Consider the following 23916-nt stretch of genomic DNA (forward strand, 5'->3'; position numbering starts at 1 on the left):
TGGAGCTACAGATCCAGCAGAGTGGCAAGCATCCTGGGTCTCAGGCCAATTAAACAACTTTCAGATGCCATATACATATATATCTATCTATATATCTAACTAAATATGCAGCTGTGCATAATCCTTCAAATCTATAGAAGCCTCAGATTTATATTTATACCAGTAAAACACAGATATTACCTGAGCTGACATGGTCCACACAGTTCTTTCAGTTTTTCTTGATGCCTTGAAGTCAGTGAAAACAGCACCAGCTACTGCCTACTCCCATCTTAATCTCAGGGAAAGCAATGGACAGTTTGATTGCATGTGCTGAAATGTCCCAAAATGTTACAAAAACACCACACAAGGATCTACTTCCACACTTGCAGTTCCCAACTTAAATCTTGCCTATCTAAATATCTTTACATTGAGGCATTTCACAGATCAAGTAACACCTGTGTAGACACACACTGCAGCAACAGCAAAGGCACAGTAAATACCTTGCTTTAGTCTGGGAAACAGGGATGCACATACACTTGGTTAATGACTATTACATGCAAAAAACTTGTAAGGTTTTCCCTGGAGTGTTGCACCTTCTATTTTAGTAGGAGATGAGAGACCTCAGAGCTGTACTTTATTGGCTGACCAGCAAATGCTCTATCCCTTCGTAAAAATAGCATGCCTCATAACGCCAGCTCTTCCCACTTCTCTCCATTTCTGTCACTAATTACCTAATTTTGGACAGAAAGAATTGTCCTTATCTGTGTCTATCCAAAACCAATTGCTTAGTTGGGCAGTGATAATGAATCCTGAGGTGCTATTTATATTCCTCTAATGCATTACAAGGTTAGCTGTCTTTACGGGATTTCTAGCACCACTTCACTTTCCTGATTGCTGTTATAAATCAGCAGGATATAAAGAATCAGCTAGTACAGGCTTAATATAACAGAATATTTTAAAACAATAGTCATAGTCATATGCAGCATTTTTCCAGGATGAGAATGTGTCAAAGCTGTGAAGCAGGGATGGAACTGCATCTGACATTTGTGACAACCACATGAACATCCTCTCGACAGAGACTGCTGTTTGGCTGTGGCACAGCCTTCTGCTGCCAGTCATTCTTCTAGAGTCTGAAGACCAAACTCGCACAGAAGCTTACATGCCAAACTCACACTGTTGTCGTGCCCCAGGGCTGTAATACAGACCAGTATGGATCCTGAGAAAGCCTTGATGTGTGTATTTTGATAGGAAGAGGGAAGAAGCAGGAATTACTTTTAGGAGAACACAATTTTTGTAAGCCCCCAAGTCACAAGTCAGTTGGACTGCACAAGTCAGCACAGCTTTTGCTCCCAGCAGTTCCTCTTCCAACCGGCTACTGCCGCTGGAGCTGCGGGAAATGCAGCCACAGCACCTTATGCGTGCAGGCAAAATGAGCATGTATTCCTGGAAGCGGGAACAAGCTCATGATCCGAGGGCATGGCTTGCTTCCAACACAAGGGCCCTCTGCCGGGGCACTTCAGAAGTCAGCTGGGGAAATCCTTGACTGCTCCCTTTCCAAGGAAAAGCTCGGTCTAAGTGTATTTGGAGTCCTTACAGCCTGCTCCAACATCTGCTAAAAGCACTTTGCAGTGGGACACCTAATAAGCTGGTAACAAAGACTTTTGATTTGTATTTTCACAACCAAAACACTCAGTGTGCAGTTGCTGAGCAGTTTTCAAGGGCTTTTTGTTTCAGAGTTACAGGCTGGTTTGAATAGGAAGGCAAGCGGACAGGGACTAACGTTTTCTCTAGTTTCAAGGCTACCACCGCAGAGAGCAGGGAAGTCTGCCAGAGCCATAAAGGAAACTATATAACATTGGGCACATTTCTGCAAGCTTCTGTCAATTTGGCCTCCACCCAATGACACCATGTTTGGCCCAGAATAATTTAAGCAAGGTCTTGTGCACCTTGGATTTTCCCCTCCTGTCTGGGCTTTTCCAGACACGTTCAGGTTTCATATGCCAGAAGTCTTCCCAGGCGGGTTTTCCTGCCCTTGGTTATTTCATTGAGAATTCCCCAGTGCTGCACACAGCAAGCTGCTCTTCCCTGGCATGTAGAAAGTTGGTTTTTCCGCCCCTGGCTGGGCGTGTATACAGCTAACTCCCCGTCTTGTGAAGGCACAAGGTATCGCCCCTCTGTCCGGGGTCAGGAGCACCCACAGCCCTTGCCAAATCTGGAGCAAAAGAGGAGTAATGGGCTTTTTCCACATTGTGGGGTAAGAAAGCTTCCCACAGCCAGACAGAAGAGCCGGGGGCCCTTGCAGCCCGATTATGCTATGTCTTGCCATCCTGAGAAACATCCTTCTAACCACCTGGTAGCTGGGTAGACCCCTTCAGGCTCTGGCTCTCCTCTCACAGTGGTACCATCAGCTTCAGCTCAGCATCTGCCCCTGAGCTTCACATACACAAAGCCCTGAGGCAGCAGTGGGGCAGCCAGCCCAGGGGGACAGAGACCCCAGGTTTCCTGGGCATAGGTACACATGCAGGCTGGCCAGCCCCCCAGCATGTGGGGTTTGGGGAGGGGAGGGAGAAGAAGCACCCCCTGCATGGCTCCCGCTTGGAAGGGCAGACACACACCTTCCATCCCATGCTTGCCTCCTAGTCCCTTTCCTAATATCCTCCTGTTGTTTTAAGGCTGACATGTTCCCATCACTCCCCTCTCTGCCTTTTCCAGTTCCAGATGAACAGGGTGATGCATGATTGTTTATTCTAGGCATTTGACTACTCTTCTCTCAGGAGATAACAGCTGGACGTTTAAAAGGAATGCGGATAAATTCTCTTTTCATCAGCAGTTTGAACTAACTTCTTACACCAGACTGGCATGCAGAATCCCCAAGCCAATTCACATCCATGCATGCCTCACTGGTCTGGCTTGGTCTGCTAAGGGAAACAACAAATATATATTAGAATTTTTTGAAGAGGCAACAAAACAGCACTACGCCAATGCCACAAGACCTCCCCAGGCATCAGTGGGCTTGAGAACACCCATGCTGCCTGCTACCCGTGCAAAGGCAGCCTTTTCTGATCACAGAGAAGACAGAGGGTGCTTTAAAAAATGCTCTGCTGGTGCAAGATACTGTATCGCTTTTTTGCTGACTGTCAGATGCTTGGAGCAGATCTCAAAAACCAGAGGGTACCACAGGCATGTGCTACTCTGCCAACAGCAGGGAGACAGGCCAGGTGTGGTCCTGGAAACAACAGACTGGCAGCAAAAAGGGAGAACAGACCTGGAGGGAGGCACCAGCCTGTCTGCCACACTCACTGCTGAAACCTCCCACCCAGCTTTGCCAGCCCAGCCTGGAAGCTCTTCAGACCCAGAGCTACTTGGAGCTCCCTGTGACGATTATATCCAAGTGCACAGCAGGTCAGTGGTTCAGATAACCATGCAGTGGGGTAAGGAGGACTACTTATTCCATACCAGAAACAGAGAAAAAGAAAAATGACGGTAATCTGTGATGCATGTAGAAAAAAACAGCTACCCGAGGCACTTCTGAGGAATCTGTCCCTTACATCACCATGAGTCATTTCTCTTCTTGCTAGAAGGTTTCTCTCAGTGGGCCTCTCCGGGGGCAGGGAGGGGGGGGAATTTCCAGAGACAGGACATGCCTCCTGAACCCCCTCAGGCAGCCAAGGGAAACCACAGCAGGAGACCGCACAGTCATAAAAAAGACAGACTTCCCTGAAATTCACAATGATTGCAATCCATGCTAGTCTCTGCCTTTCAAATGGATGTGATAATGAGGGAACAGAAATAAGCAAATGTAATTGACAAAAATTGACAATAGCACTGGAAAAGCTCATCACTAGCTCCTGAATACTAACCCCTGCCTCCTTCCCCCCCCCCCCTTTTCAGAACAGAAAGAGGATTTTACTGATTCAATTCTTAAGAGTAATTTTAAATCTGAATTATTTCAATATGATGTGTTTTAGGGGGTTTCTCTTTCCATTTCCAAGACTTGGCTTTACTGATGATCAAGACAGGCCTGAATTTCAGAGATGCTTCTACTGACTCCTGGACCCTGTCATCATGAAACAGTGTGGACCGTGAAAACATGCCAAACTAAGATGTTGACACATGAAGTTTGTGGAAATTTAAAATAAAGAAAGGTGGCTTGATTTATCTCTGGCTGACACTGTGTCAGGGAACAGTCACGGCCCTGCCTCTGCACAGCCTTCTGTTGGAGTGGTTGCTCTCACAGAACGTGAAGTTTGGCACACCACAGGGCTGCGGTCCCTGGGCAGGCGTAAGGACCTAAGACTGCAAGGAACTTTACTGCATCTCAACAGACACACGGAAGCTATTGCAATAGGATGAATTTTCTGTGTCATACTAGAAACATCTGCAGTTTCCACTTCCAGAGAGGCAGGATCATAGCCCCATGCGAAATGTACTTTTTGTTAAGAGAAGAACAACTGTACCAGTCCTACTAGTTACCATCCTTTTTGCTCTCCATGGTGACTTCCCAATTAGTAGCACCACTTACTAGGCTATCTCTCAGTTTAAAGAGTCATCGGACAGGGTAAATATATAGCTTCTTTGTTGTGTTGCCAGATGGAAAGTCACCCTCTCGTGAGGGAGATACTGGAACATGTCTAGACTGACACGATTCATGTAACCCATTCACAGCCATCATAATTTTGTGCCAACTGGTGACCTGGCTGAGGTCTCAACAGTCAGTCTTGTCACAAGGTATTTTGTCTGCCATGGCCCTTATCTAGCATTATCGGATCCTTCCTGCCCGAATATTTAATGCTTATAAAGGATTCTCTAAATACATACACAAAATATAACCCTACTCAGACAGAAGAGCTATCAGCAACTGGAAATATGATGAGAGTCTGCCAGAGAACCTCAACAATCAACGTGTTTCTAATAAGGCACGGGGAGAGGAGAAGTTTCAGTCCTTGCCAGCTTGCCCATTTTTCACAGAACGAAAGAACTTAGCATAAAAAAAGAAAACCATTATTATCAACCTGCTAAAACAAGAGCATTTCCTATCTGGGATTCTTACTGCTTCCTTGCTGCTGTGCTGTCTTTAATGCTTTTATCACCTACTATATACCTACTAAGTTATAAAGTCGTAAGAGTCATCTACAGTGCTCCCTCCCCCTGCCACAGCAGAGCAGAACACATCAGCAAGGAAGATGTCAATTTAGGGTCTCCCTCAGAGACTTTGTAATGTGCCTGATTTTGGGGTATTCAACCAGATCCTGTCTCATAAAACTGGCCACTGGCACAATCACTAAGGTGTCATGCCAGGCCATGAGGCTGCTAGGAATACCTTTTTGACCTTTGAAGAATAAAGTTATTTCCCACCAACAAGCTCATTTATGGATGTGTCAAACTCAAGAGGCTTCAAGTCCATTGAAACGTTCCATCCTTCCATCAAGAAAGGAGAGAGGGGAAAACAAAATTGCTAAAGACTAGCAGAGAGTACTTATGCTTGGCTGGAACAGGATGTGTTTCTAAATTAGTGGCCTTAGCCTCCAATACCAAAAATTCCGTAACCTCGACGTAATTTTTACCACATGGAATCTGCAGATAATTTACATTTCTACTAATTAGCATAGTAGCCATGGAAAACAAAAGCAATTTCTGTGGAAAGCCCACAAGATGGGTTTTAATGCTGAACACTGCTACAGGAAATCCCGAGTCCTACTAGAACAAATATGTTATGAAACAATACATTTTGCTCCTGCCTTGAATTTCTGCTGATGGCCGCTACCACTGACAACTCGGGGAACTTCACAACATGCTGCTGGATTCCCGATTTATAAGAAAATCCACATCCACAGAGAGAAGACAGGCTACCTATGTGGATGAGCCTGTTGTATTGCAAAGCCATCTGCAGACTACTAACGAATAAAATGCTTCCAGACCACACCAAAATCCAAACCATAACTGCATCCTGCGGTTTTATTTGGATTTCCCTCTACTTCAATTAACTCAGAACCACCTGACAGTTCTGTAGCAACAGAAGGACAGAATGGGAAAGCAGCAGAGGGGGGAGCTGCCAGGGCTTTCATCTCTGTGAAGACAGGATGGGGAGGGGGACATCAAGCAGGGCTGCTGATTGATATCACACTCTCTGACAAACAGCAAGACTCATAAGCGAATGTTATTTTGCCCCTATCCTTGCAGCTGCTGTTCCCTTCACCAGTGTCTACTACCTGGAGTAGTAGTAACAGACAGGTCCAACTGCTGGATGTGTGCACTAATTGCAAGCAGCACTGAAATATTCCTGAATGTTGGCATTTATATATTGCCTCCAGACCACAGATTCAGCGTGCGATATTCACTTGTTTCACAACTCTCTCCCGCCCCAGCAAACACAGTTACTGGGCAAAATATTTTTTATTTTGAATTCTGGACCTACTTCTTTGGTGGGTGAGGAGGGTGCTAGGGGGGACCCACCCAGCATCTCCTGGTTCACACACAGTGCCAGCACTTGTTTTCCCAAACAAGCAGGAAGAGCATGGAGCAATCAGCATGTGCTAAGTGCAAAGAGTTAAATCCACTTTGTCCCTAAAGATATTACAGTCACTTCAGACTATTCTATACTGTTGTAGCACTGGCAGAAAGAAAAAGGCACTTTGAATATTTTTAATTCGCGGACCCATGATGCTACAAATTACACTGTGATATCTGAGGCTCCATTCATCCAGTATGGCAGTTAGGAACTGCTGGTATTTTTTAGCACAGCTGTGGCTAAACAGGTTGCAGCGAGCTTTCTCCATGTGCTAGACAGACCTACCAACTTTCAGCGAGAAGACTTCAGGATAAGGAGATTAAGCGTTCAGTCTGATTTGGCTGTCTCAGTGATTAGGGAGAAAAATACCCTGTCCACACAGCTTGTGAGAACCGTGCTTGAGCCCCACTGGCAGTAGCAATCACATTTAATACAGTCACATTTCCATTACACAGAGAGCCTTCGCTCCAAAATTTATGTACAGTTTAATCTGATTATTTTTCTTCCCCATTTCTGCCTGACAAACTGTACTTGCTAGGTCCCTGGCTGGAAATCCATGCTAATCAACTTAAGGCCTAGTAGATAAGGCAAAGTTTTTTTCCTCTGTGTTGTCAGCAAACCACATTTCACGACTATACTCAAGTCTTTCCCAGCTAGGGTCACTGGCTTCATCTCAAAATCCAAGAGCAGATAACAAGAACATGAAAAAGGAGCAGCTTGAGTGAAGACAGAAAATGCCAGTGGAGCTGCTCACACCAGGACTGGAGTTGGGGGAGGAGGGGGGTGGGTGTATGGGAGAGGTCAATGGCTCTATGCAATGTTTATGCAAATTGCTTTGTTGATGAGTTTTATCTGCCCCCCCCCCCCCCCGACAGTTTTGATTATTATAACCATAGAATTTTGTTTCCTGCATCAAGCAAACTAAATACTCAGCAACTGCCAGACTATTAAGCAAATGGTATGAGATGTATTGATCCTGCAGTAGTAACGATCTTACAATTTTACATAATGCCTTTCAGGCTTAAGTGTCCCTCAGCAGACTACAAGTTGCACCTATGAAAAAAGCACTTCAGAAATGAAACACCACAGTTGTCTGAGAGGACGTTCCAGCATTAAAGAGGATGCAAACACCAGAAAAGCAAAATACCCTCTGCCCAGCCAAAAATCTTAGTAGCATTTTGGACACATTCTAAATACAATAACCAGATTAGATATTAGATAGTCTTAGGTGGAGCAAGTTCTGAAACAACTATTGAAACAAGGAATACCTTTGTTGTGAAGCTTATCACACAGCTGGTGCTGCAAAATCTGCTGCACAAACAAGTATCTAGTCAATGTATAACTGTACTGAAAGCTTTGGCTTAAAACCTGGCTGTTGATAAAAGCAGTTTGTCAAGACATCAATTTTCTCTCTCGTTGGAAAGCTAATGCTTCACACAACAATGTCATTTGTAATTGAACTGTGGCTCTACTTACATACTCAGGAGGCAAATGCAGCATACGAGTCACCAAAATCACTGCAATTCCCACTCCGGTAACTCCTACCCAAGTTCTAAGCTGTGACCAACCTTTTCAACCTCAGATGACACTTCAAATCCTGTCTTCACTGAAGGTTTTCTGCGTGCCCTCAAGCAAATCATGTCACTGCTTTGTGTATCTCATTCTTGCCTGCATATAGACATTCCTGACATTTTGAGGGTTTCTTAGGGATACAATTAATCTGAATTTTAGAGAACCTCAAGGACAATGGAGCTGAGCACATGTGAGGATTTTAATCAGCTGAAGAACAACAGCAAAAGATGGGGAAGGTTAGAAGAACTTTGTTCCTTTTCCTTTCCAGAGGAAAAATCTGTGATTTTAAATCTTAAAATCACTTGAGGGTAAGAGCAAAGGCTCAGAACAAACCTTTGCCCAGGACCTGCAGAACTCTGGCGAAGGAAGCTGCTTACCGCCTAAGTGCGTTTGTCAGTTCAGCAGTCAGTTCACTCTCGTTGTACGGTCTCAGCTCAGCTAGTGTCAACGGTGTTGCGGTGCCATCACTGCATTCCTGAGAAACGAGGAAAGGCCATCTAATTTGAAGTTACATACAGTCTTAAAGGGAAAACTGAAAACCTCTGGGTTCACAGCTACTTTTAAAACGGAGGTGAAATAAACATCACAATGTTACAACAACACGGCAGTGTATCAACATAGCAAGAAATGGACTAAACCCATTAACGCTTCACAAATCCTTCTAAATTTTTCCTAAACCACCATAGGTCACCCATTTGCAGAATTCTGCCACAGTATGCATATCTGCAGGTGCCTTACATTACTTTTGACACCACACTTGAAACAAAGACGCACTGGATCAAACAATTCATATGATGCTTTGCCAGAAACAAATAAGACAGTTACAGACTAGCTCAGCTCTGGGTTTTGTTTTCAAACACATCACTGAGGTTTTCTGGGGATGCAGCAGTAAAGTAACAGGATTAAAGCTTTTCTAGGTATCGCTATTTCTTCATGCAAACCACTAATGCAAATGCAAATATCTGTTTATTTTGCATTATACTAAGGTGGGAAAAGTCTTCAGTCTCAAATCACTACAAACTGACTTGGGAAAAGAGACTCATTACAATGTTCTAACAGCTTCATAGAAATGAGCCCTATTTTTTCATATCTTGTGTTTGGAGTAGGGGGGGGATGGTGTTTTGCTTAGACTCTTCCACTGTTTCTAGTGGCCACAGGCAAGACAACACATGCAACCACAGCAGCTTGTATACTTGTCAGGAATGGCTTTGTGGTATGCCGCCACCCCCACCCCACCCCAGATGACCACCTTATTTTAGCCCAGGCTTAACAGTAATTCTGCAAAGTCCTCCTAAAGTCACAGCATGGCAAGAAACACCTAACAACTGGAGAAGAGAGGAGAGACATACATACAGACAAGAGGAGTATAATTAACTTGCTAAAGGCTGCTATAGGGAAGGGCACAATAAATTTTGTTTATGTGAGTTTTGGAAACTTGTTTGACTCCTGACCTTGCTCAGTTTGTCTTTGCTTCCACTGCTGGTTGAGCTGAGGGACCTCATTCTCTGCTCTTTTTGCTCTTCCACTTCAGACTTCAAGTGCTCGATATGGACGAGGTAGGCCTGCTCCTGGGCCTCTCGAGTACTCAGTTTCAATTCCAGTGCCTTCTTCTCCTTCTCCAGAAGGTACAGCTGTGCCTTGAGCTCTGCCATCTCCTCCTGTTGAAGAAACATTATCAGCATGCTGCTTCACGGGTCTACACACCTAAAGGAAGGCAAGGTTAAACAAGGTTTTCATCTATTCCTATTACTTGAGTGTTCTTTCCATAGAGAACACTATCAGCATTCAGAAGGCTTTTTATAATCACACAGAATAACTTGCCAAAAGACCAGTATCTCTCGAGGCTGAGTAAGATGAGCTGCGCTATCTGTTAATCAGCCTCAGAAATCAGCTCAGAGGCCACACAGCAGCTGATGTGGTCCTGAGTCTGTAGTATCAGGGATCTGAGAGGGTTGCCAGGGCTGCTGAAACTTCTTTGGTTCTACCTTGCCCTAAAACAAGGTTAAAGACCACTGCCCTAAAACAGGAATGTCTGATTTTCTTGCCAAACAGTTCCCTAAATGCCAGATTCCAGTTTCTTATTGATACGTAAGAATTACAGTTGGTTTATCTCATTACAGTGGAATAGGTTTGAGGGACGACAAGGACAGCAAACACTATCACATATTCCCACCTCGTAATACCAGCCTCTGGTAGAATGAGTTAGTAAAAAAGGCCGACCGGGTACGGCACCATCAGATGTCCATTTTAAAGCTTCCATGAGGGCCAGAATCCCAACTATAGACAACTGGAGGTTGACGAAATTGCACTCACTTATATACTTCCATAAATATGATCCACAGAAGACGGGCACTAGTACTTTGTGGAAAGAAGGTAAATTCTGAGACCTAGCTCTTGCATGCAATTCTTCTGCAACTCTTAACAGTTATGACAGGGTTGTCAACTATCATAACACAACAACAGCTATTTGGGGACAGACCTCTGCTTTAATGTCGGCTCGGAGAGTGGCTGGACAGAAGTGTACAAACAAGGCATGAGTGCAGTGACCCCCCCCTTCAGCACTTGCTCCCAGCCTCCCATGAAAAGCAGCTGATGGGTGTCCTGAACCAGAAGGCTCTTCTGTGTTTAACACTTCAGAAGAGTTTCTTCCATTAAATGTCTAGTTATTTTCTGGAATGAGGAGAGACAGTATCCACAAAAAACTGAAAGAGATAGTCCTAAAACATAATTTTATGTTAAAAAACCAACATTAAACAAACTCGAGACCACCAAAACAAATAAAAACCCAACCCAGAATCACGTTCTCACTGTTGAGCGTGCTGTGCCCTAAGTCACATCAAGGGTGAATACTGAGTTTATGCAGCTATTTTCTGTATTACAGTCCAGTTCTAGACTAGTTCACTAGTTACACATCACACAGATGTGCAAATATCTCTGAAAGATAGAGGCTTCTTGTTGTGTGGCCAGCTGAGGAACAAATCAGTATTTTTTAAAAAAAACGAACATATTCTAGTCACAAACATATCAGAGGTATCTTACCTTATCCTTCAAAAACAATGCTCTTTGTATTATATCTTTTATTAACAAAGATTAACAAACACAAATCTTGGCACATATTTAGGCTAACTTTCTGTAGCAGATAATATACATTCCTACCAAAAATTTGCTGTCTGGATTAAGTGTAAGCAGTGCACACAGGTGCAGCACAGTTACAAACAGCATAAAGTAATCACAGGTAATCACTGGCTTATTCAGAATCACCAACCATGCAAAAATAAAATCCGTATCCTAAAACCCTTCAGGCTTGGAAAGGTTTGTATAAGCTTTAAAGCCATTTATTTATTCATCTACTTGTATGTGAAATGAAGGTTAGAAACATAATCAGTTTCATTCAGTGTGGTTTACAGAAATTCAGTTGTTAGGCAAACTTACCATTAATTTCCTTTGTCAACAGTAAAAATGTAAATAATACTGATAAATAATGATGGGCAAATTTAGTTATAGGAGTTGAACTGGATTGTCTGGTATTCTTAAATGTATGCATTTAGCTTCTTAAGCCTCTATTTCTAAAGCCATTAATCTACTTAGCCTGCTTAGTGAAGGCTAAGCAGTAATTTGAGCAGAGTATTTTGGCACTTATGTAAATAAAGATACTCTCCACAGAGGACTATCTGTGTGGGAGGGTCATGACAAGATCTTCCCAGGCTGGAAGCTGAAGTTAGGCAAAATCAGGGACAGTCTGGATGCAAAAGGACAGTTATTTCCTAAAATAAAAAGGTGAATTTAACCACTGCAACAATGAACCTGTGGATCTTTCCTATCACTTACTAGTTTTAACTTGAAGACTGAATGTTTGCTTGTACTACATATCCTAGCTCAAAATAAATTTGAGGATCAACAGATAACTCCTTTGTTTATGAAGGCAGTAAGCTTGTATCATCATATATGAATTCACAAGTGCGCATCCTGTCCCAGAAGACTTAACTTGGACTCTGAAAGCACCCCTCGTACATTAGTTTTCTCATGTCAAGACAATGTGACTTTGAAGTACAGAAGCAAAGACAAAGGAGGGGAAAAGTGGAAGAACCACCAGCCGTTGTCTTACAGAGACGCCCAGGGAAGGAACAGGAAGAAATGTAAAGGTTAAAGTTAAAAATTAAAACTAAGTTGAGGATTCTGGTAGGGAGACACACAATCTGTGAGGCAGGGTGGCAAGAGCAACAGTTCATGTGGGAAAACCTAAGTAGCTTGGGTTTACTTAGATAGTTAATTAGTCTTTACATATACAGTTATTTTTTTCCATGAAAATATTCTTTCTGAAGATAGTGTTTAAATTTCGTTTCAGTGACAACATCACCTTTGTGTATTTACTATCCCTGTTATTTCCTAATTACAGGATGCTGGTGAAACATTTTGCAGTTTAACATACCTGCTTCTTCAGAATGTGGGCCTAAAGCCCAAGTGTCATTTACAAAATGAAACCCTAAAGGAGGAGGTAGCAAATGGTCACTCTTACAGTTGATTGCAGTTGACTTACAGGACCCATGCAAATTCACAAGCTTCAAGCACCAAATGTAGCCTATTGAATGAATTCAACATAAAGCATAAATTCCATATTGAGAAGTATTTTATATTACTATGCACACAATATTACAAGTGTATGACTTGCAGTAATTCTGAATTTGGGTGAAAACTTGAATGAAAATTAAATGCTCTTGACTCAACATAATCAGAAACACCACAGCATCCTCAGAATTAAAAGTTGTGTTGGATGCAGTCATGTCAGAAGGATAAAACAGCAAGGACTCATGTGGCAAAAAGTTCTAAGTCATGAAAAGGGACTCCAGGAGGATCACAGCAGACAGCCTTCAGAACTAAAACAAGTATCAGAGCAGATAAATGCCATGCTCTAATGTATTCTACTTAAACGCATTCTACTGTACACATCTATAAGAGCATGAAATGCTGTAAACAAAGGTGGACATCAGGATTCTTCACATTTTCTGCTAAGAGACTGTAGTCTCAAGGCACTGTATGAGCAGTATTATCACCACCTGTACACAAGAGAGGAAAAAATATCAGTGTAGAAAGCTGAGAGTTCTTATCTAGATCAAGTCCTTTGAAATGCAGAAAGGCTGTAAACCAAGAATTATTTACACCCATCAGAAGTAATCTCCTTGCTAACTGGGGCATGACAACAACTGACCTCAAAGCAAGACCACTGAATGATGACAAATTGCAGATGAGACTATATTTGGAAACATGGTTAATTATTGCTTGAAGCAAAGAATTGGATTTTAGAGGAATACTGGCAGACCACTATGTCTTACACTCTGGATCAGTGAAAAAAATAAACAGGGCAACAGAGAAACCATCCCTAAACCATCTTTTTAGGGATCATTTTCATCAATAATGAAGAACTTATGGTGTAAAAGCATTTTCAGAACATTATCAGCATAAAACACAGGTGCAAGAAGCAATATGACAGATTTGCTAATCAGTTTTTACAAGGATTCATAAATGAAAGGTGCAAAAGATGCAGCAGAGATTCCAACACAGATGCAAGCACAGGAAGAGAGCAGCAGGTCATGAAGTCCAGCAATGCAGGAAATCCTTGAATAGCTCAATCAAGCTGTATCATCCTTACTAAGAATGTGGAAGGGAGGGAACGAATTCAGAGCTGCTACATGATGGAAGTCCTCTGCAGCATGGGTCACTCCATCTGCTTCGGGTTAAGCAAAATACTGTAAGGAAATTTAAAATTCTCCAGTTGTCTCAGAAGAAGGCAGATGCATATGCTATCCTGTATGAGGTACACACAAACAATTCACTCAGAAAGGCAGGACATCCATGAGTCCTGTCCTCAGGTTCAGCTCTGTTATAGTTTGCTGAACATATGAGCAAGGTGTAACGCAGACCTGAACAGCAACCATGGATGCTAATAAGGTAGCATATTTTCTTGGGACCAAAGCATGCAGAATGTAGCTGTGCCTTTTGTAATGCTTGATGCATTGAAGAACAGCAGGAATTTTCAATTTCTGTAGCAGGAGAACACTTACCAACAAATCCATTGCAAGCTTTGACAAACGAGTTTTCAACATGTCCCTTTCAGAAACCTAGGGAATTCCTGCAGCCGTGAATTCCAGCAAAGTACAACAAATTATAATTAATAAGAGTCCTGTCAGTTTCCCTCTACCAGAAAAGACTGAAGGTGACTTCAGCCACCAATGTAAAATGTGTGTCCATTCCAGTATGCACTGCACACAAACCAACCAAGAAGAACAGCCTGGGACAATTCTGCAGCGAAAACCCGATGTGCTAGGTCCAGCCAAAAGTTATTAGTGGACGCTGCATGTCAAAACCAAGTTAGATGATCAAATAGTGAACAAAAGGATTACTAGCACTCAAAACTGTGCCAGATAGCACTACTAGCACTCAAAACATGCAACTGTTGGTGTTCCTGCCAGGTCATGGAAAGCAAGGGCACTAATCACAAGGGATAGCTCTGCAGTTTGCTTTTACGATCGATTCAAAGACACCAGTAAGAATGGTGTACAAGAGATTTCAGGGGCAGTCTGGATGCAAAAGAGAAGAAGGAAGTGTGATATCTGAAATATACATCTAATTATTTACAAATGTCCTCCAGTACATCTTGCATGCTTTAGTTATGGGGAATATATTGCTGTCGGCCATAACATACTCAAACAATTACAATAACTTTAAATTTTCTGACTAGTAGCACACAATCTTTTTTCCTTGAACTGCAAATATTGAATGCATTACTATAAAATTGTATTTGCCGTCATGAAAAGGCAGCACCACTAAGAACACAATTAGCATTACTAAGCTACCAGTTAGCCACCAGTAACACATCTGAACAAAAATCTATAGGTTTAGAAGCTTACGAACTATTAGGATTTGCTGCCCCACACGGTAGTGTCATCTGACATATCGGTTAGTGGCCGACTAAAATATGACTGGCTAATATGCAGAAATTAAACTTATTTAAACTGAACCCAAACCAGACAATATCTAAATGCAGACATATGCTTGTATTGCCTTTAATATGGTCTTATGTTCACCTCTCTCAAAGTCAACACAGAGGCCAGACTGATATTAAGCTCCATTTCTCATCAATAAAGGTCAGTTTTTATAGATTCCATCCTTAGAACCAGACATATAAACCAGGCCTAAGGGATCAGAGTTTTCTTTGAAATCCTCTGTTACTGCAAGTGATTACACACCGCGTTCTTTGCTCAGGCTCTGAACTGAGCAACAAATTGCAACACAGTGCCTCGAACAGCACTGGACTTGTGACCGACTGTTGGAGAGCATTCAGGGTGATAGCTTCTGACAGACGATTCCTCCTCCCATGGGAATATTAAAAGGAGGAGAATTTATTCTGCTTCAGCTCACAAATATTCAAGATGCACATTTGCAAGCTTGTAAGTAAAGTAATGAACTGTCTCTTGGGAAGTGCTGTATCATGCTTTTGGTCACCCTCAAGCAACTCAGCTGCCATATCTCAGAGAGAGCATCTGGTTTGTCAAGGAGAGCATTCCAAGTTTAGAGCCACGGATGAAGTCCTTGCCTAATTCAAAACACACATAGCTCGTCACTGTTAGTGTACTGCCTTCTGTCACTTTCTGACTACTGGATTTTTAGCCCTGATTATTTGTTTCAACGAAGTTGCCCTTTATTACCCAGTGATCTCCACCAAAGCTTCCCATGTGTGTGACTGGTCATATCTTGTAGCACAGGAGCACGGTCAGCAGTGCAGTCAGCCTGTTGAATATAAATAAAATACCTTCATTGCCATAAGTTCCTGCATCAAGACTGCATTTTCCAGGTCTAGCCTCTGGCTGTCTCCACGAGGTTTAACGTCATAACTAAGGGGATCAATGTGGATGCTTTCCAGCTCCAGCATTGTCAGCTTCACCGCTGCCCTGTCATTTTTCAACTGCTGGATGTAATCCTTCAGCCGCTGCTCATCCTCCTTCGTAAATTCTGTATCACAACTGCTTGCAGTTGAGCTGGTAGTACTGGAAAAAGAAAGAATGGTATTAAACAAACATTTGGAACAAAAGCTATACTTTTACATCAAACACTCTCCCGATACTTCATCAACACATCTGCGTGTTACTTAAAAGTTCATAGAAAGGACACCTGTAGTGTGGACTGGATGTTGCAATATTCAGAAGATGCAGAGGGGTGTGAAAAATTCAGAAAAGAAATTCTCTAAGCTGCATGAGAAAATTGAATCATGTGACAACTTCTCTGCAAAGCCAGATATTTAGTGGCATGTAACTAAATTACTTTTTCTGGAATGGCGTCCTCTGAAACAAGTCTCGGTTTTTTTAATTAAAAAAAAAAAAAAAAAAGCGCACTTAAGCTTTCTTAGCAATACCCTAGCATTGCAAGCTTCTCGCTGCTACTCAGACACTGAGTTTTCATCTTCTTTGGGAAGAAGCATCCACTAAGAAGAAAGAATCAGCTCAGACCTCATTTATGTCTACTGATGGCAATACCAGTTACCAACTCAGATTATTTTTTAATGGATACTTGTAGGAATCAACCTGAGCAAAGTTCCACTGGCAGATGCCAGAAAGTAGCACCTTTAAATTCATGTTAAGGTGTATTTCTCAGTATACCAACATTCCTTCAGGGCTGCTAAGGTTTAAAACCAACCCATAAATTAGCAGGATTTTTAATAAAAAATAATCATCAGACTTGACAGAACTTCTCCTATCTACAGGCATCAAATAAATGACTGCCCATTAGCCTGCCCTGCAAATGTTTACACAGAGGTCGCAGAAAGGGAGAACTAATGTCTTAGAGCAGTAGTGGCCCAGTGCTGCCTACCCACTTACACACATGCCAGTGCTGCAGGGGGCTGAGACTGATACAGCTGTAGCATTCCAGGGCTGAATATAGTTGCAATAACACTAAAAGGAAAATAAAATGCCGTGTTGTTTCTATAACCCCACTCAAAGCTGCCTGCTGTCTCCTGAGGTCTTGTAATCAGCTGCTGCGTGAGGGATAAGTCATCCATTAACTGTGCTTGTCTGGAACGCTAGATGATCTCAGTTATCAGCAGGGGAATAAATCACTTTCTGTATCAAATTGCACTGCTGTTCAACATTTTTGTAGGAAGGAAAAAAGCCCCACCCGCTACTTGCTGTGAGAATCAGAATGATGTCCTAAAATACATTATGCATGTGAAAAAGGGGAAGCCCATCACGATAGGCTTGATTCTTCTTTTTTTGGTTTTACTCCAGCTAAAGCTACACTAATTTTTAAGTGCCTCAAATAGTCACCAGTCTTCCCACAAATTCCAAGCACAGCCTTGGAGGAGACTGAGAACTGTAGATCTACAAAGATTTCCAATAGCCCTTCCCCTCATGAAATAGTGTATTACAGTTCTTTACTACATTCTCGGTCAATATCCCATTGTTCTTTCCTTCTCTTAGGAGTAATAGGTGCCATATTTACCACAAGTATAAACTGTTTTTTGCTTTTGTTTTCATCTGTTTCCATCTCCAGTGAAGCTAAAAACACCCAATACCTACGCTACATAGAAACTCTTTCAGGCTGAAACAAATTTTTGTTAATACTTAGTTCTTCATTAGAGATCACAAAACATTTCAAAAATCTTGCTTTACTGAGTCTAAAAGTACATCTCCGAAGTAGATATTGACATAAAAATCATGGGGATAGACGATGTGGCAAATACTTCACTCTGCACTTAAGTCATGCTGCAAGTTTCCTCAGCACCCAAAGACAGCAACGGCACAGCTTTTCTGGATTAAATGTAAAACAGCTGTTGTTGGAGGAAGGACAGCTTTAAAAGCCTACACAGGCTTCAAATCCTGGGACACAAAGAGCTCATCTCAGTTTTCACTTGCAAAGGAAAGAAAACCTAGCTCTCCTGCTGGGACTGAAACCTGAGCAAAAATGCTGAAAATCTATTGTTATATTGTGCTGGGCCTCGTACTCACTGGATATTCACAGATATTGGCCCTTAAAGATCCATGGCTATGCACATATATTTTAGGGGAAAGCAGTCCAGACCGAGGAAGGCAGTCTGGGTTGTTGCCAGTGATAATCAGGCTGCTTTTACTTCAGCCCTGGCTGCCTGCCTGCCTGCCTGTCTGCAGCTGAGTTGGCTCCTCTGGTGAATTGCTAGCAAGCTGCTCTTCTGTGTTTTTTTTTTTGGTTTTTTTTTTTTTTTTTTTTTTAAGGTGAGGGGCTTCAGCAAGGAAGCTGTATCAGTCAACAGAAAGGGGCAAGAACCTTCCCTCTCCCCCCACATTTAGCAGCAAGCCCTGCTCCAGAAGAATGCAGGCAGTATGTGTTGCAGAAATCTGGGGTACAAAGCCCACTTCAGACTGTTGTAAGAATGAGGCTGCATGACGAGGGATGAAAACAACACTGCAGTGTTTCTGAACTCCCACAGCACAGCTCTGCCAGGGTGTGTTCTCCCAAAAGCCCACCATACAGCTCTCCACAGCCATAATGCTAGTCCGCTGCTGCTCTATTTTAGGGCCCACAGCTGGTAAGCATATGATCCTCAATTTCAGATACTGCTCTCCCTTCTAACAGCAATCAGGACAAAGGAAAACAGACTGACAGAATGCATATGTAGTGTAACTCATCCATCTATCCAAAACCCACATGAAGCTGCAAAAGATGTACAGGTTCTCATTTCACAAGCATGTAAGGACAGAGAAAGGATCACAATTTCATCACACCTGGAGGCAATACAACATCAATCTGCTCCTTCTCACTGCTGTTGTATTCAAAACAAGCAAAGAGAAATGTTCTTCCCATCACTTCATCCCTCAAGACTTTTACAATGATGTCATGCCTGGATGATGTCAAATTAATTTTCCTGTACAGCCTGTGGAAAATACGTAGGTTGCTGTAGTATAATGTGCAGTTTTATTTGCTGGCATGCATGTGTGTGTTCACATGCACATGTGTGTGCATAAAATGCAGTGGATGGACACAAATGAGGCTTACAATAGCACCTCTGCATGAGTAACTTCTGTACACTACAAAATTTTGTCCATAAAACCTGTAGAAGCTCCAGTTCATCTGTTAAAAATGAACTCAATAAATAAATCTGCAATTCAGCAATGGTGAGGATAATACAAGGGTTGATAGAACGAAAATAACTGTCAGAACTGAATCCACAAAACTTGCTTGAACGCCTGCAAGCAACCTTATACTTTAAAGAATGCATTTGATACACAGTGTACACGGGCCAACCATCTACTAGGTGAACGCTGTGCCTTGAGGTCTGTAACACCACAATGCCAAAATACAGTAACTTCCTGAGAAACTGAAAAATACTCCAACCAGCCAAAAGACAAACAACCATGCATTTCGCTAATATCAGAACATCTGGAGAAACTACACTGCTTCCTTCTGAGACTAGTTCAGTCCATCAATGAAGTGTTACATAGATAACATTATGACAGGTATTGGGATATTTCTAAATAACTTAACTTGCACACTTCAGCCAAGATAATCTTGTCTGTCAGCTACTTATCTGAAATCTGAGGCGATTCTGATGAGTGATACTTGATGCAGTTCAGACATTTTGTGACACTGCATAATACTGAGAAGAATTCCCTTTGTATGTAAAAGACCAGATCCAGATACAAGGTTGGGCTTACTAGCACTGCAGGGAATAAAGTCCACCATTTTCAGTCAGTTACAAGTGCACTGCTTCTCTTTTTTTTTTTTCTCTCCTTCTTTTTAAGGCACATTCAGTCAAGTCTTATTGACAATATATGCTCTAGTTAGCTTCTGTCCATTAGAATAATTATGACTTCCAACTACAGTGCAGACCTTTTTCTACTTTCAAAAAAATGAATTGACATTATTGTCCTGCTGCCAGCCAAATGAGTTGAGATGCCTGCTATTATTTTTATTCACTTCACCAGTAGCAACCTCTGTGATGCTCTTCCATTGCATTTCATTTTTCATTTCAGTTGCTCCCTTTTACAGTATTTAACCACTTGTCACTAGTGGCTCACCAAGCGTTTATTCTCAGTAATGTGTTCAGTGATTTGACATTCAGAATCTCATTTGAAATGCCAAAGCTAAAGATGGGTCAACAATTCCATTAAAGTCCCTATTCGACAGGATTTTGAACAGCAGGAAAAATTGCTCGTTTGTCACAAGTCTCAGCAAAGGAGTTTTCATCATCCTACTACCTCTTTACTCAGTCGGTTTCAAAGGGAAAAGGTAGGAATAGATAGATACCTGCAACTAAACCTGCAACACTAGAACAGCTACGGCAAAAGACTGGTCTTGCAGATTCAGAGTCAGTTTGAATCACATAATGTAAAAATGTTTTCATTTCAGTGCAGAGGTCCCCAAGTGGCGGTTCACACAGCACTCACTAGTGATGTGGGCTTGTTTCACTCCCCAGTTTTATAGAGTGCCAAGTTCTTTAAGACAAATAAAAAAACATTGAGCCTGCAGGAACAGCTAGAAAGCTGCCGTCTGCTTTCCTATCTCTGCTTGGACTGCTATTGTAGTGCAAAAGGAGAGGAAATGGAAACCATCAACATCAAGTAGTCACAGAGGGCTGGAGGCCTGTGGCAATGGGGCATCTGTCTAGATCAGCGAGGAGCCAAGTGACAAGTGAGCACACATGAATGGGGTGAGAAAGCTGGCAACAAAAAGCAGGAGCAGGGTCCTGGAGAGAAACAAAAAGGATCCTGAATGATAGGGCTAGGAGAGTTATAGACAAAATCTTCAAGTTTTTTAAATCCGAGGTAGAACATTTACTGACATAAATATAGAAAAGCGTGTGCTTTTGAACCAACACAGATTTTCAATCTATGGGCTGGCACAGTGTCATGTGCCTGTAAGGTGAAGAGGGGATGCCTTGATTTTGAGACAGGGTCCACAGAAAGGAGAAATTTGAAAATACCTCTATGACACAACCCTTGAACACAACAGAAGGAAAGAAGAGAAGATTTGTATTTCATGGAGAAGCTAAATTTTGAGAAATATTTTCATTGATACCTACGTTTAGACAAAGGCACTGGGCATGGGGGAGGGACAACAATATATAACGGATGATCACATCAGGATGCCCATATGACAAGTTCCTGACTTGCTGTGCACTCTTTGAGTGAGTGAGAGAAGCTTCTCTCTCATGTCCCACATACATCAAAGCATTATTCAATACAGTATCTTGCTCCGCGCAAGACAGAAAAGTCCTACAATGATAATGACTCAAGCTAAAACATCTCTTTTGCATACAGAAGCACTTAAATTTGCATTTCTACACTTCATGACAGTTCATACTAATGAAATTTGAATATTCTGCCAAAACTTTATCTACTCAGCCAACACCTTACGTGCACACATACACACACTGCCAGCTGACCACCACGGCAAACAATGAGCATGATGGATAATTCTCCTCCCCAAACACACACACCTCCCTCCCGTATCCTCTCCCTCAAAAAACCAAAAATGATGCTCAACAAAGCAAGGACTATAGAGGCTTTATTCCTACCAAACACTTTCAATGAAAGGCCAGGAGAAAACACACTAGAACAGGAACACCTCCCTGCCCCAGTCAATTTCCCCCCCTGTCAATACTGGAAACTATCAAGTTGTTTTCAAAGAAAAGAAAAACCAAAAAAACCCAGGTGCCTTGACTGCATACCAGATATCTCACAAGGATGAGAAACACTGAGGTAGTCATGAACAACCCAAAATGACAGTTTCAAATAACAGAATGGAAAACAAGCTGAGTCTACAAGGTACAGGTGTTGTTACATGTGGCCACTTACAACATGTTAAAATGCAGGTGTAGATATGCCATAAGTGCATACAGTCTGAGGCAAGTCAAGTATCTGAAACAGTTTTGTATAGCTTCTTTCCAAGGCCTGTAAATAATTCTGGTACAATGAGTGCTCGATGTGTTACTAGCGCAGATGCTGCCACATTAATTCTATATAAAGATACAGCTTTCTTGGACTGGAAGCACACCATAAAACTTCTTTGAATAAATCGTTAAAATTTGCCTCACATTTGGACCCTGTTCCCTCAAGTTACCTTTTTGCTCACTTTTTAGCGATTCCATGCTAGTCATATGGCAGGAGATAAGATCTTTTGGAGGAGGCATCAGCAAGAAGAGGAAATGATACACTACTAAAATAAACTTCTAAAGTGTCAAAAAATGACAGCATTTGAATAAAGAACTGGCTCAAAACTGGAATTAAAATGAAGTTTTAGAGTGAATCTGAGAAACCAAAATAATTTCTAAAGAGAAAAATGTTCATCTATATTTATCCAGGATGGTTGCCAAATTTGTATCCATACACAAGTACACATATTCACTGCACAGAGCACAATTAACTGCAGCCAGGCAACAACTCAAAAGGAAGCTGTTAGCAGATGTATTTGAACTGGAACACTTCTGCAATAACAGCTTATTTCAGTTTCATTATTTTAGAAGTCTTCAGAAAAACTGCAATATCCACCCTTCCCTGGAATAACCCATTCTGTCTGTCATGATGTTCATTTGCTACTCCACATATGAAAGAACAGCACGGGAAGGAAGAATTTGGAGGAGGGCAAACAGGAATGAGAAGGGAGAGGAAATGGTTTAAAACAAAATGGTTGGATTTGCAACAATTAGAAAACAATTCTTGAGCACTCCAAAACACCAATGGAAGTATACTTCGGATCTCTAGTTCTCCGTATGCCTGTACTGTCTGCATACAATAGATATGAATAAGGAGTACATTATCTGAGTTCCGTTAAACCAGCAAGACAGTCACTGAAGTAAAAAAAAATAATAATGATCTTTCCCTTTATGAGGGAGATCAAAGTTCAGAGTCACCCATTTGCAACAGATTTATACAAAACCCTTCTTGGCTGGAGTTGCTTCAAGTCTAAAGACAATTAGACCACCGAGGCATGGTAACTTATAAATCAAAGCAAAGAAGCCAGTGCACTGAGGTGAGGGAGGTAGTTCAGCAAATACAACACAATATAACTTTTGGTCTGGAATCAAACACTTGGGGATCAGGACAGCAGATGAGTTGCAGTTACCTTGTGTGGCTGTTGGATGACAGGCTTTCCCAGGGCTGCACGCTACAGCCAGTGATTGCATAGGCTCCCCCGCAGCTCCCATCTAGTTTCATCAGTAAAGCTTTTGCTGCATTCTCAGCTGTCTTCCTGCAGTCGTGAGCTCTCTTAAGCATCTGGGTGATGTTTTCATCACCTGTCTGGTCCCCTAGTTTTCAAGCAAATAATCTGTTTCAGAGCTTTGAGGAGGGTAATAGAAATTAAGGCAAGGGTAGAGATGCTCCTGCGTGTTCTCAGTTTATACTGAGATGATGACAATAAATTACCAATCTGTAATGTGCAAGCAACTTCACTTCTATGTGAGCATCAGTGGTAACCGGACTACTGGTCTGAATGTATGACCCTCCGAGCCACAAGCTCCAGGTACTTATTGCTCTGGGTACATGTCTTAAGTGAGTTTTATCTTAGCTAGCTTCCCTGTTTTTAAGGGTGTGTATTGTGCATTATGATTAGGTTAGGATACTCGAATTAATAACAGACTGGAAAAGCCTCAGCCTAAATTACAACTCTTATTCCAATCAGTCCAGTGCTGTTTCACAGTGTGGTCATTTATAGTGCTTTTTCTCACAAGCATCTTTATCTCAAGCACAATGGTTTACCAGAACACCTTCTTACAGGTTACCTTTCCAGCTGGAAGAATTGCTTTATGGCTTAGAAGTAGCCTTTCAGAGTTTATAGTCATGCATAGTAAACCAAAAGAAAACAAAAAAAGAAAACTAGCACCGGTGTTC

The 23916-nt window shown here is 42.0% G+C and overlaps 1 protein-coding gene across 3 annotated transcripts in view; it reads right to left on the reverse strand.

Moving 5' to 3' along the window:
- Positions 1-23916, reverse strand: part of MCC (MCC regulator of WNT signaling pathway) — a 715741-nt gene that overhangs the window by 11856 nt on the left and 679969 nt on the right. For all 3 annotated transcript variants that reach the window (XM_080371226.1, XM_080371228.1, XM_080371227.1), the window contains 4 exons: positions 23150-23333; positions 15867-16101; positions 9511-9717; positions 8437-8534 (listed from right to left, as the gene is read on the reverse strand). In XM_080371226.1, the coding sequence (XP_080227352.1) occupies positions 8437-8534; positions 9511-9717; positions 15867-16101; positions 23150-23333 (724 nt within the window). The remainder of the gene's footprint in view (positions 1-8436; positions 8535-9510; positions 9718-15866; positions 16102-23149; positions 23334-23916) is intronic.

This window comes from Falco punctatus, assembly GCF_963210335.1.
Source record: "Falco punctatus genome assembly, chromosome: Z".
Classification (NCBI taxonomy): Eukaryota; Metazoa; Chordata; class Aves; order Falconiformes; family Falconidae; genus Falco; species Falco punctatus.